At 39.1% G+C, this 13,518-nt stretch overlaps 2 protein-coding genes across 2 annotated transcripts in view; both read left to right on the top strand.

Moving 5' to 3' along the window:
• Window positions 1-265, top strand: part of LOC142335567 (uncharacterized) — an 88,751-nt gene extending 88,486 nt beyond the window's left edge. Inside the window, exon 11 of the mRNA XM_075384106.1 lies at window positions 256-265. Within this exon, the coding sequence (XP_075240221.1) occupies window positions 256-265 (10 nt within the window). The remainder of the gene's footprint in view (window positions 1-255) is intronic.
• Window positions 266-299: 34 nt separating this feature from the next.
• LOC142335066 (uncharacterized) lies at window positions 300-13,145 on the top strand. Its single transcript, XM_075383401.1, has 3 exons — window positions 300-519; window positions 1,099-1,404; window positions 12,063-13,145. The coding sequence occupies exons 1-3, from the start codon at window positions 325-327 to the stop codon at window positions 12,858-12,860; spliced, it is 1,299 nt and encodes a 432-aa protein (XP_075239516.1). The 5' UTR covers window positions 300-324; the 3' UTR covers window positions 12,861-13,145.
• Window positions 13,146-13,518: the final 373 nt, after the last annotated feature.

Below are 13,518 nucleotides of genomic sequence, written 5' to 3'. Positions count from 1 at the left end.
ATACTGGCATACCAGCGCAGCCAGTACAAGAAAAAACAGCAAGAGGGTGGTATAGTTAGCTTTATACAAACTTCTGAGTTCCCTATTTATAGTCTTAGGATTGGTTTATGATCAAATTCATGGAAAAACAATTTTCCATCTCTTGTCGAGAATATGTTTTCGGGTCGCACCGGACTCAGCCCTGTCCGCGACTGAAGAGGGTACTGGCAGAGCCAACTGGGGTCGCATATCTCGGCGTGGGTTGTGAATTATTAGGAAATTTTAGCACAAAAATGAAATTATTATTTTTATTATTTTTTTGAAATTATTATTTTTTTCTAGACGATGAAATCGAGTTGCGACAGATGGATAGAAGAACTGGACCAATTAAGAGTGATCGAAAGGGAAGTGCTGGACTATTTTTGCGAAAACAATAACAACAATTCGGAGGATCAACTTTCGACAACCAAGTCTTGGCGTCTTGAGGTCATTTTGAAAAGTGTGGACTCCATCGTTGAGAAAGTTGAACTTTCCATTAGGGTGAGTAGAAATTTCACCAATCCTCGTGTTTAAATTGACTCATTTCTATTAAACGGCAAACATTTGTAGATTTTGGCTTTTCCTGAGCAGATTTAGGGAGCAAAAAATCGAAGATATAAGTTTTTATCTACTTTAAATAGGGATGCAATTTTTTTAGTCAATATCAAAAAATTACCTATTAAAAAATGTCAAAGAAATTTAAGTTGAAAAAGGGGTGTATTTTGCTTCAAATCTTGATCCAAACGTTTGTAATAACCGGCTAGCACCCTAGTTAAAAAAGTAAAGGCATATTTTCAAATGTTTCCAAAATTCAGCAAAATTAATATCAAATTTGCAAACGTTTTGTCAACAATGTCGGCTTTGAGAAATTTTACACAACAATGTCAAATTTGTTTTTAAAAATGCTGATTTTGCGCCAGTTCGTTCCGGTCGAGCTCTGCTTGCATTGAATGCCAATAGTAAACCCAAAAAAGTTTCCAAATTACTAGGGCTGTTGTGTAATGGTAATCAACTAGACGCTGGTTCTTGGGGTAGTACGTTAAGGTCCTCTCAGCTCTAATTTTTTGTTTATTTTTCTAGGAAAACGAACTTCTAGCTCTACACGAACAACAAAAGTCTCAACGTGAATTGAACAAATACAAAAACCTCTTTTCAGCCAGTTACTCCCTTTTAGACGAATCACAGAGCAGTTCCTGTTCTGATCTGAACGATCGAACTATATCACACGCAGAGCTTCAGAAAGCCATTCTGAAAACGAAGTCGAGTTTGAAATCAGGAGGTGGAGCCAGTCGCAGAAGCAGAACAGTTGCTAACATGAAACATTCGTCTACTTTTTCACACTTTCCCGAGAGGACTAACTTCTCATCTGAAGACGCTAGTTGTGAGGTAAGACTACTACCAGTCGAGGTACTGGTCGAGACAAATAAAAGTTATGATTAAAGTCAGAATTACCAGGGTTTTACTTAACCAGGGGTTGACTTATAAAACCCCATGTTCAGGTGTCAACGCTTAAAATATAAGAGTTGCAGTTAATGCACTGAACTGTTGTAAGAATTGTTGTTTTTAGAGCTGAAAGCGGTGAAAACAAAATGTCATTGCTAAAAATCGGAAATCGGTATTCATACAAAAATTTATCGCTAAAAACCGCAATTCTTCAAAAAAAAAATTCCTCGCATTCATTGCTGAAAGATGCAAGTGTTTTGTGTTTAAAAATATTTTTCCAGGGCTAGGAAATTTGATACCCAGAGTCAAAAAATTTCTTTGCAAGTCACTCGATCGCTGAGGAGGCTTTATGAAAATTTTTGTATTCTCAGGGAAAATGGAGGCTTACAGTTGCAAAATATTTCGCTTTTCCGATTTTTCAAAATTTGCCTACGCTAGTCTACTTAGCAACATTTTTATAAATAACAAAACGAATCAACGATCTCATGAAATAGCGAATAGAATATACTTGATTAACAAGCAGATTTGAAAAAGTGATATCTAAAATCTCCAAATAAAAAATAACAATGTATGAGTTAAAGAACTTAATTGAAAACTGTAAGAGCCTATTTCAAATTTTCTTCGTGACAAGTTGAGTTTCTGATTGCTTCCCAAGTTGATGACAGATCCAATATACCTTTAATATTTATGCCTTTAACATTTATACTATTAACATTTATACCTTTTGTAACGGCTGCTCTCCTTGTATTTCACAAAGAAAGTTTTACACCGCCCAGTTCGTTCTGAGTGGTTACAAAATCTGTCCGGATACTTCGTTTATGCAGTTTGCTTTTGTAACAGTATATCCGTTCTGCTGTACTTACCGTTGCATTAACTAATTTAACTAACTTAGTTTTGGATTTTTTCTCAATTGAACTGGGTCCACAGATCTCACAATACGGGATCTCTATATGTTTACCAGTTCAATCGTTTTGATGAAACAAATCTACGGCAAAAATATATGTCTGAGAAGTGTTATGAAAAACTTGTTCCTAACTTAATCCTTGATGTGCGTGTTGCGATTTTTGCAGATTACTCGCAAGTTGAAGATTGGAAATCAGGACACAGAAAATTGAATTCACTGTTCGAGACGTTTTCGAAACAAGACACAATATTTGATAGAATATTACTCAAGACAAATTTTTGGTATCAAGACACAGTATCAATTTAACAATTATACTGCTCAAGTGTTAGGTTTTTTGCAAGACGCAGTAACACATATACTGCTCAAGACTAAATTATTTCAACAATTTTATTGCTGATTTTATGTGCTAGCTCGAGTTGCTAGGCTGACAAGATATTGAGATTGTTATGAGTTCTTATTTTTGTTCAGTTTGTTAACAATTTTTGTGCTGACGTGGCATACGTGGCTGTTTCTGATTTGCTATACACAGTTTCCTCGCTAAGGGAATGGATAATCGGGATAAAAATAGAACACAGTAATAGTTTTCGCCCTACGCAGTTTTGTTATTCCTTAAGCTCAGCTCCAACATCGCCAGCCCTGTTTTCCTTCGTGAAAACATCATCGTCAGTTGGTAGTACTGGAGCGAGCTTCACTACGGGCCTCTTGTAGTATCCATCTTTTGTTCGGAGTTTCAATGTTCGAATCACTCCGTCGAACCCTTCAAAGTTTTCGGTTATTCGACCCAGATTGTAATATCCACGTTTGTCACTGTCTTCCACTGACCACACAAGATCACCCTGCTGAAGACTTCTGTCCGTTGTGGTCTGCCATTTATTTCGACTATTCAACGTTGGCAAGTACTCTTTGCGAAATCTGTCCCAGATGAGGTCTGCGTAAGCTTGTGTTTGTCGGAAGAGCTTTCTATGATCAACAAATTGCTCTGCACCTGATAGATACGGTAATCAAAGGTTCTTGTTGCTAAGTAGAAAGTGGAGTAATAGCTTCTAAATCGGTAGCATCAGAATTGACCTGTGTCAGCGGTTTAGTATTCAACGTTTGTTCAACAAGACACATCGTGGTCGACAGAACATCTTCCGTGACTGATCGATTGCCCAGCACTGCATACATTGCCTTCTTTGCAACTCCTAACCAGTCTTTCCCACACTCCCCCAAAGTGTGGTGCTGCAGGTGGGTTGAACTTCCATCTGATTCCTTGTTGAATCAGATGTTCTTCAATTCGCACCTTGTTCCATGCTACTATATACTCTGCCAGTTCTTTTTCAGCTCCAATGAAGTTTGTCCCGTTATCGCTAATCATTTTGACCGGTTTGCCTCTTCGAGCAATGAATCGCATAATTGCATTCAGACAACAATCAGTGTCTAGTTTTGGTACAATCTCTATGTGTACCGCTCGTACAGTAAGGCATGTGAACAGACAGCACCAACGCTTTTCGTTTCTTCGACCAATCTTTACTGTGAATGGTCCGAAATAGTCTACGCCCACGTTCGAGAACACTGTTGATGAGACTAATCGTTCTTGAGGTAGATCTGCCATTACTGATGCCTTTGTTTGAGCTCTTCCCTTTCGACATCTAATGCATTTGTTTTTGATCGATCTCAAAGCATTTCGTATGCCTAGGATCCAGAATTTCTGCTGAACTATGTTTCTGACATGTTCAGTACCTTCGTGATTACTACTCTTATGTTCATTTCACAAAAATAAATCAACTACATGGTGCTTCCAATATAACAGTATTGAATGCTTGGTTTCGAAGTTCAATTAACTTTTACCTATTCTGCCTTGGGCACGATTAAGTCCTTGCTGGTCTATGAATGGGAAAAACTGGAGGATTTTGCTGTTTTTTAGAATTTCCTTTTCAGCCTTGAGAGATTTCATCTCTTCAGCAAACTGTTCTTGCTGCAGTAGTCTGATGATGCCTGCTTGTGAACCCTCTCGTTCTTCAGCACTTAGTGTTTTTGTTGCCTGTTTGTGTTTTTTGAATACGCACTGTACGCAGGCCATTGTATTTACAAGTCGATTGAAATTGTTGAATCGTTCCCACTGAATCATCGGCTTCTTCTCTTCAACCTTTGCTGAGAAGACCATTTGGTCGTTTTGTTCTTCTGAAGCAAATGTTAAATTCACCTGTTCAGGCTATTCGTTCTCTGGTTGCTTCAACCAGGCCGGCCCAGTCAGCCATTCGCTTCTCTTAAGTTCGTCAACATTGGTTGCTCATGTCCCGATGTCAGCTGGATTGTTAATACCACTCACATGATTCCATTGTGAAACATGAGTTGTATCCAAAATCTCAGCTACTCTGTTTTCAACAAACACCTGTTGGTTACGGTGGGAGCTATAAATCCATTGCAGAACAGTAGTTGAGTCTGTCCAAAAGTTACAACTGTGAATCTTCGTTTCGTGTTCCTTCACTATCTGTTTTTTAAGTCTCACCGCCATCACTGCTGCTTGTAGTTCCAAGCTTGGTATGGAAAAGTGTCGCATCGGTTGGACGCTGCACTTTCCGATTACAAATGCTAAGTCTGCTGAGTATTCTTTGGGCTTTGAACGTAGGTGGGCCACTGCGCACATTGTGTCTTCAGATGCGTCTGCAAACACATGAAGTTCCCATTTGTCCTTGGCTGTGCTGATGTATCTTCTATCAATGCTGGTTTCTGCTACTTCTGGGAGCTGGTCTTTCCTTTTCAGAAACTCCTCTTCTTCGTTAGGTTCCACTGACTTGTCCCAATCTTGTCCATTTTTTTTCCAGATGCTCTTCAGGAGTCGTCTCATATGAACACTGAATGGTGCAAACAGTCCAAGAGGATCAAACACTGAAGAAACTACAGATAAGATCTTCCTTTGGGTGATTGGGGTCTCAACTTCTTTGCTTGTACCTCTACAAACCTGTAGACTATCATCGATAATCATCCACTGGAGCCCAAGCACCGATTACCCTTCCTGGCTGGGTTCTACTTCAACCTGCTTTGTTTTGCTGATTGATCTTAAGTCCTCTGGAATTGCGGTGGTTACCGCGTCGCTGTTGGTGATACATTTCTTCAGTTCAAATCCATGTTTTGAGAGAAGAGGTTGCAGTTGTTTGAAAACCTTGATTGCTTCTTCAGGTTTTTCGACTGACTTGATGAAATCGTCCATGTAGAAGTTGTTTTGGATTGTTTTTGCTGCAATTGGGAACTCGTCCTCGTTATCGATGGCTACTTGCTTCAGAGCGTAGTTGGAACATGTTGGTGAACTCTTTGCTCCGAAAACATGACGTTCATACTCGTAAATTTGCACAGGCTCGTTCACTGTTGGTCGCCACAGTAATCTCAAGCAGCTTTTATCCCGTTCAGGAACTTGCACTTGCAGAAACCTCGATTCAATATCTGCGGTTAGGGCTATTGGTCCTTCTCGAAATCTGAATAGTGTTCCAATCAATCCGTGTAGTAGATCGGGTCCGGCTAACAGCTTGTCATTTAGGCATACGTCCTTGTATTTTGCTGCAGCGTTGCAAACACGGCGAACTTTACCCGGTTTGTTGGGGTTTAGTACTGGATGGTGTGGCAAATACCATTCCCTTCCGAAAGTGCCTATGACTTCCGATTTACCAAGGATCTTCACAAATCCCTTTTCCGCATCTGTATCAATTGACTGTTGATACAATACTTTTAAATTTCGGTCACGTTGGAATCTTCGTTCCAGTGAGTAGAGCTGACCAAGGGCTGAGCCGTAATTGTTTGTTGGAAGATTGGATTCTGGTTCACTCCAGAGCATGCCCACCTCGTACCGCTCGCCTGTATATTTTGTCGTGCTCTCTAGAAACCTATGAGCTTGATTCTTTTTCTTTGATTGACTTACAACATTTATTTCGGAAGCATAAGTTTCTATGTCCCACCATGATTGGATATTTTCTGCCACTTTCACATTTTCTGTGAAGGCAAAATGACAAACATTTTGACTTTGCTTGCCTGTCATGGGACCACTGACTACCCATCCTAATTCTGTTAAGAAGGCGAAAGCCTCACTTCGTGTTCCAATCTTATAGTCCAATGGACGTTGATTTTCGTAGGCATCTTGTCCAAGTATGATGCCTACTTCCATCAAGTTGAATGTTCTGTTAGTGAGATCATTCAGGTGTCTGAATTTGCTCTTCAGTTCCTTGTAGTCATATGTTGTGTTTCCCAATGAGATTGATGGGTGTTCAAACGCTTCAATCGGATGCACCTATGAATGTAGTCCCTTTATTGTGATAGGAACCTTTTCTGTCCTCAAATCTTGCGTTCCATGTATGCCAGCTATGTTCAAGGTAACGTCCGTGCCTTTGGCTTGTAATTGGTCGTTGACACTTTGATCGATGAATGATACTGTTGACCCACTATCGAGGAAAGCGTAGGTAGTCAACCTGTTACCACCGCGCTGAACCAATACCGGAACTATTTGAAGAAAACTAGTAACTTGGTTACTCTGGTTGATTGTTGCTGCTCTTACATTAACTGCGTGACTACCCTCGTCTATTTGGTTTTCAGAGTGTAGAAGTCTGTTGTGCTTTTTGGTACGTCCATTTATACCGCACGGGCGGACTTTACAATCTTTGATTGCATGCCCTTCCCCAGACATCCATAACATAAGCGTTCTTTTCTCACTGCCGCATAGCGATCGGTGACATTCTTACTCTTAAATATTGGACAGTTCCATATTTTATGAGTGCCGTCCGCTAATGAAGAGTTGTTGTTTTGCATTTGCTTCGTTCCGTTCGCATTCGAACCCGCACTAATATTTGACGATTTTAAGAATTGTTTTTCCTTGTTAGCGTTTGGTCGATCATCTTCTTTTCGTTCGCTCTTGGTTGATGGCTTTCCTTCATGGACAAAAGCCATTCGAGCTAACCATTTTTCAAGGAGAGTGAGATCGGGTCTATCTTCTTGACACTCGTCAACGAAGAAGAACCACTTTTCTTTCAAATTTGGGGGCAGTTTTTCAATTGCCACTTGCAGTGTTGAACTCGAACGCAGATCGCCCTCATAATTGTATTGCTTCAGTACATTAACTAGGTTGCTGATTGTTATTGAGTAATTAATTATAGCCGTTGAGTCGTGCATTCGAGTTGGTTGTTGTTTGCGCAATATGTTAAGCTGAGCGTCGACAATTAGGTAAGGTCGCCCAAACTTCCGTCCCAGGAGTTCCCACGCTTGAGCGTAAAACTCTCCCGAATAGCCCATTCCTGATATAGCTGACTTTGCTTTACCTGTCAACAATGTTTTCAAGTGGCTCATTTTCTCTGAGTCAGGCATATCACGATGGTAAACCGTTGTTCTGAACATATTCGACCACTCCGGCCACTCTAGGGGTTTTCCGTCGAATGAACTCAACTTCAACTCAGGTAGTTGACTATTACTGCTTAGTTTATCACGCTTAAACTTGTCTTGTTCCCTAGCTGCGCTGGCACGCTCTCCATTTGGTGACCGTGACTTAAGTACACCTTCGCGTTTGAAGCTTACCCTGGGATAATTGTTGTCGATCCTGGTTTTCGCACGCTCAAAACTATAATCGTGCAAGTTGGAGAATTTATCCGAGTTATCGAGCCAACCGGAAACATCTTTGTTCTTCGGGGTTTTCCAATTGAATGGTGATCTACTTCGAATACTAGGGGCTGCACTTTCATCAGAATCTGATGCTCTTGCGTCAAGAGCTTCTTTCTCGTATTCCAGTTTCAGTGCACCTTCTTCAAAAAGTTGCATCTCCATTTCAAGCTCCTTCCTTTTCAATTAGAATTCAATTTTCTTCAACCTCATTTTTGATTCAAAGTCTTTCTCTAAAGCCGCAAGCTTTTCTGTCTTTTTAGCTCGTTTTTCAGAGGGCGCCTTTGAATCGTTGCCCTTGTATGGGTTTCCATTTTTAACAGTTCGTTGAGAAACTCCTACAACAGACTCTAAATTCTTAGCGACAGTTGGTTCTGCATCGCTTGTCAATTGAACGGTTTGATTCTATTGATCCGTCATATTTGTTTCTCCGTGAATGTATGGTAACCAATCTGCGTTTAATGTTTGTAAGAAATTTAATCGTTGTTCTTCGTAACGTTCAAACAATTCGGGATCACGAAGAGTGTTTGCTCGCTTCCGAGAAAAATTGTAATAAGAGTCGTCAATCTTCAGTATCTGTAGATAAATGGTCTTGAGTTTGCTTGATCTATTGTTGTTTCTGATTAGCTCCTGGCCCTCCTGAGTTTTTTCGTCGAGTCGTTGTTAACAGTTGCTAATCTGTTTTTGCAAAATGTCTTAACTCTGTGACGGAGTCACTTCGTTTGTACTTTGGGACTGCAGCTTGAATCCCTACAGTACATTCGTTTATTTGCTTTAATTAAGCTGTGATATTCAACTTCTAATGCACTTTGCCTAATTAGCTTTGCGTCGTGGAATTGCCTGTTGAGTTTTCCTTTATTCGTTGATGCCTTTAGCAAATGGGTTGGACAGCAGTTTATTCCACTGTCCGGGTCGGCGGACCAAATGTAACGGCTGCTCTCCTTGTGTTTCACAAAGAAAGTTTTACAACGCTCAGTTCGTTCTGAGTGGTTACAAAATCATTCCGGATACTTCGTTTATGCAGTTTGTTTTTGTAACTGTATATCCGTTCTGCTGTACTTACCGTTGCATTAACTAATTTAACTAACTTAGTTGTGGATTTTTTCTTAATTGAACTGGGTCCAGAGATCACACAATACGGGATTTCTTTATGTTTACCAGTTCAATCGTTCTGTTGAAACAAATCTAAGGCAAAAATATATGCCTGAGAAGTGGTATGAAGAATTTGTTTCTAACTTAATCCTTGATGTCTATTGCAATTTTTGCAGAGTACTCACAAGTTGAAGATTGGAAAACAGGACACAGAAAATTGAATTCACTGTTCGAGACCTTTTCGATACAAGACACAATATTTGATAGATTATTGCTCAAGACAAATTTTTGGTATCAAGACAGTATCAATTTAACAATTATACTGCTCAAGTGTTAGGTTTTTTGCAAGACGCAGTAACACATATACTGCTCAAGACTAAATTATTTCAACAATTTTATTGCTGATTTTATGTGCTAGCTCGAGTTGCTAGGCTGACAAGATATTGAGATTGTTATGAGTTCTTATTTTTGTTCAGTTTGTTAACAATTTTTGTGATGACGTGGCATACGTGGCTGTTTCTGATTTGCTATATACAGTTTCCTCGCTGAGGGGATGGATAATCGGGATAAAAATAGAACACAGTAATAGTTTTCGTCCTACGCAATTTTGTTAATCCTTAAGCTCAGCTCCAACACCTTTAACATTTATACCTTTAACATTTATACCTCTATTAGACTATTTTTCAATGAGACTGTTGTTCAAACATCTGCTGCTTGAAATCGATTTTTCTGCTTAGAATTAGATGAACCATTGTCCTTGGCACGAACACTATCTTTTCCAAATTTTTTTTGCTAATAATTATCGTTCATTTTAATATTGGTTTCCCTAGGATCACTGTTGACATTTTCTACTATTTTCAATTGAACATTCATGAATAAATTCAAGTATTTAAGTTGATAGCTAATGCACTTTTAGATTTCGAGTTTTTGCTTCCATATTTTTGCTTCCATAAACATACTTTTTGAACTTTGACCGTAGCTGTTACTTTTGTTGTGTTATCCGGTCTGTTGTTGATACCTGTTGCTGTGGGTGGCATAATAGCATTAGGACTTCTCCGATTTCTAATGAGGCTTAATTTAATCTGTTCGGGTCTTTGAGTTGATGCCTAAAAGTTTTTTACAACTTTGCGCTAGCTGTTTTCATGCATTGTTAATAGTTTTATGGTTTTAGCTGCATTTCCTGTTTTTTAATAGCCGCACAGCGATAGCTGGGGCTATTATTGGCCTTCTCTTGGTTTTTTACAAGTCAAAGAATTTGAATTGTATTGGGACGCTGTCTTTTTTAAGATCTGTTCACACATTTTCATGATTTTTGAAGTCAAATTGGAGTAGTGATTTTGGTCACGCCGAAACAGGAAATGGAGCGAAAAAGCGAGTGGTTTTGCGGCGTGAAATTTTTTCGCTCTAATTTTAAAGTAGAGTGAGGAAACGGTGTTTGAACAAAAATTCGGTTTCTCGGTTGTGATTTTTTGTTCACATGCGGCAATTTCACTCTGATTTTTACTGTTTTTTTCAATTTTTTGGATCGGATTTTTTTCTAAATGGTTTTCCCAATCCATTCACAGCTCATTCTAGGCCTAATTTTTTTGTTTGAATTAAATTTTAAATTCTCGCTAGCGGTTTTTTTGTTCACATGCGGCATTTTGACATTGATTTTCTGTTTTTATTCGTATTTTTTGATCTGATTTTTTAAAAAATGGTTTTCTCAATTCACTCATAGTCCATTCTAAGTCTAGTTTTTCTGTTTCGTCAATGAAAATTCTTTGAATTGTACGTCAGGACTTGTCCTGCTATGTTTTTTTGTTTCGTCGTCATGATTTTTGTTACGACCATATGACGTCACAGCCACTTTTTGTTCATTCGTTCAAGCAATTTCAACTGAATTGCATGCGTGACGTCATTTTTCGCTCTTACTGGAGCGAGTTTTTTTGTCCATTCGCGTGATTAAATTTTTGGTCACACTTGACTTACCTCACTCTCAAAAATGACTTCCTCACTTTGAAATTGACTTTTATTTACTTTAATTCAAAGAGATAAGGTCAAATGGGTGTGTGTCACTCTAAATGAAGGTTATTTGGGATCAGCTAATAGAGGCAGCAATAACTTATACAGATTTTTAATCAAAATATAACAGATTCAATGAAAAGACAATTTTTTTTTTGGACTGTCTTTTTTACTGTTTTTTTTAGACTGCCGATCTACGAATCTAATGCGGCTATTTTCTGGCAATCTGCCAGCTATGTTTTTCTTTCACGTAGCGATTTTAGAGAAAAATCTCATCTCAACGGGAGACAAGAAATTTCGGATCTTTTCCGTTTGTGCCCCCCCCCCCCCCCCAGTACGTTATGCTCCCCCCAGTGACAGAGCACGTGTCATTACATAGTAAATCATTATGTAAAAATATTGCACGTGCGTCTGGGGGTTGCAAATAATATGCACCCACTAAGCTTGGGGGGGGCACAAACGGAAAAGATCCGAAATTTCTTTGAGGCCATGACTTGAAATTTAATGCATTTTCTTATAATGGCACTAATAGAAAGTTAGTGGTTTTCAACTCCGCCCGTGTTTGTTGGTCTCATTTTGTCACTTATCCCTATAAGTGACAGATCTCATCTGATGAGAATATCTGACTATTTATATATGAATGATTTCAACAATTCAATTTTTCGAGTCAACATTTCAATAGCTTTGATATAACTCGTTTTCGTAAAAAAAAATTAGTAGCTTTTTTTTAATTTTTGCCCGTTTGCTGCTCCTTTTTGTCTTTTCAACTAATCTCAGCAATCACAGGTCAGCAATCACTCATCAAAATAATCAATAATTTGACGTGGTCACGGAGAACTTTACATGGTTATGGTTTACAGCCGTGAACAATCCTAAACACAGAATGCAAATATATTTTGACTATGGGTTACTAATAATTCATTACATAGAGCTCGAATGAATCAAAAACAATTTTAGAACCTGCAAGAATTAAAACTCTTTTTAGGACATTGCCCAGAGCCCGACGAAGGATTTGTTCAATGTCCTTCTTAAGGAGACGCCCCAGCGGGCTAATTCCCGATACCATCAACACTCGTCATCAGCAGCCCTGAACGAAATCAAAAATGCCCGAAAAGAGCAACTTCGCCGGAACCGCGAGAGACGCAAACGAGAAATCCAAATTCTATCCCAAGCGGCGCTCAAACAATTGTCAACCCAAAACGAGGACGTACCTTTTCTAGGCTTCACAAACCATAACATTGACACCGATAACAACGTTGAACTTAATGACCTTGAAACGAGTGAAACAAGTTCAACTTTGAAGGTCAAGTCGGGTCAACTAGACAGTCAAAAGCCCTCCGATAGCGACCAAAGTTTGAAAAGATCTCACAAAACGCGGGAAATAGCCAGCGCCCCGGAGGAAAATGAGAAAACAAAAGACCAGCCGGACAAGAAAAATGGAAAACATTACTGCGCCAGCGCACCTGAAAATTCAAAATCTGACGATAAACAACAAACATCGACAGCAACAATAACAATAACAAATAGTGCAAACAAAACGCATAAATCACAACATTCTATTGAGAAAATACGATCAAATACAAATTCAATTGGGGAGACGGAATCGGAAAAAGGTGCTTCAGCTGGAACCCCGGAAGGAAATGCGAAAACGAGAGCCGAAAGCAAACCCGAGCACAATCGGAAAACCGAAGAGAGTTCGTGTACTTCGACTGAAGACGAGTCATCAGATTTGAGTTCGGATGAAGAAACTGTCGTTGAAACCTGTCGTCAGCGAAAAGTGTGACGTCATTTGTTGCGTAATAATAGCTTATTTAATTGAAGATCATGCTAGAAAAATATACATTAAAAATCATCCTAAATAATTGTAACATACACCCCTTATATTTATAAAATTAATGAAGGCTGCAGTCTGGCTCAGCTTTCAAAAGACCCAGGACAGAGCCTCGACTTATGAAAAGACCGTCCGCGACCCCTATTGGGTAAAAATCGATCAAAAACAACCCCCCCCCTCCCCTCTGACACGTTAGAAGTCTTTTCATAAGCCGAGACTTCGTCCTGGGGTATTTAAACAATCAGAGCTAAAATATATTTTTGACCAATTCTAAGACCAAGTCTTAGTATCGCGTTTTGGGTCTTTCCCATTATAGCCCCCCCCCCCCAGCTTAGTGGTCAGATAACCTATAGCCCCCCCAAACATGGTAATTATACCATAATGGAGGGCTATAATTTCATGGGGGGCTATAATGGGAAAGACCCAGCGTTTTTTAAATAAAACAAGAGCATCTTTTTAAAACGTTGCTCATCAATATTAGCATGATCTTTCTCTCTCTGTCAAATCAACATAAACTCAATTACAATTCTGTTCCTACAAATAATTATTCAAATTAAACCACTTCTGAAATCAATTGATGATTTATCAAACCTTGTTTCTGATCAAAAAC

Source organism: Convolutriloba macropyga, chromosome 2 (genome assembly GCF_964194025.1).
Source record: "Convolutriloba macropyga chromosome 2, txConMacr16.3, whole genome shotgun sequence".
Taxonomy (NCBI): Eukaryota; Metazoa; Xenacoelomorpha; order Acoela; family Convolutidae; genus Convolutriloba; species Convolutriloba macropyga.
This window is presented reverse-complemented; position numbering and strand designations above follow the sequence as displayed.

What these genes read in the sequence shown, in the direction of transcription:
- LOC142335066 (XM_075383401.1), top strand. Translation starts at nt 325, where the DNA reads ATGAAATCGAGTTGCGACAGATGGATAGAAGAACTGGACCAATTAAGA. An exon ending in AAGTTGAACTTTCCATTAGG is followed by an intron (nt 520 to 1,098) that starts GTGAGTAGAAAT and finishes TTATTTTTCTAG; the next exon opens with GAAAACGAACTTCTAGCTCT. An exon ending in CTGAAGACGCTAGTTGTGAG is followed by an intron (nt 1,405 to 12,062) that starts GTAAGACTACTA and finishes AACTCTTTTTAG; the next exon opens with GACATTGCCCAGAGCCCGAC.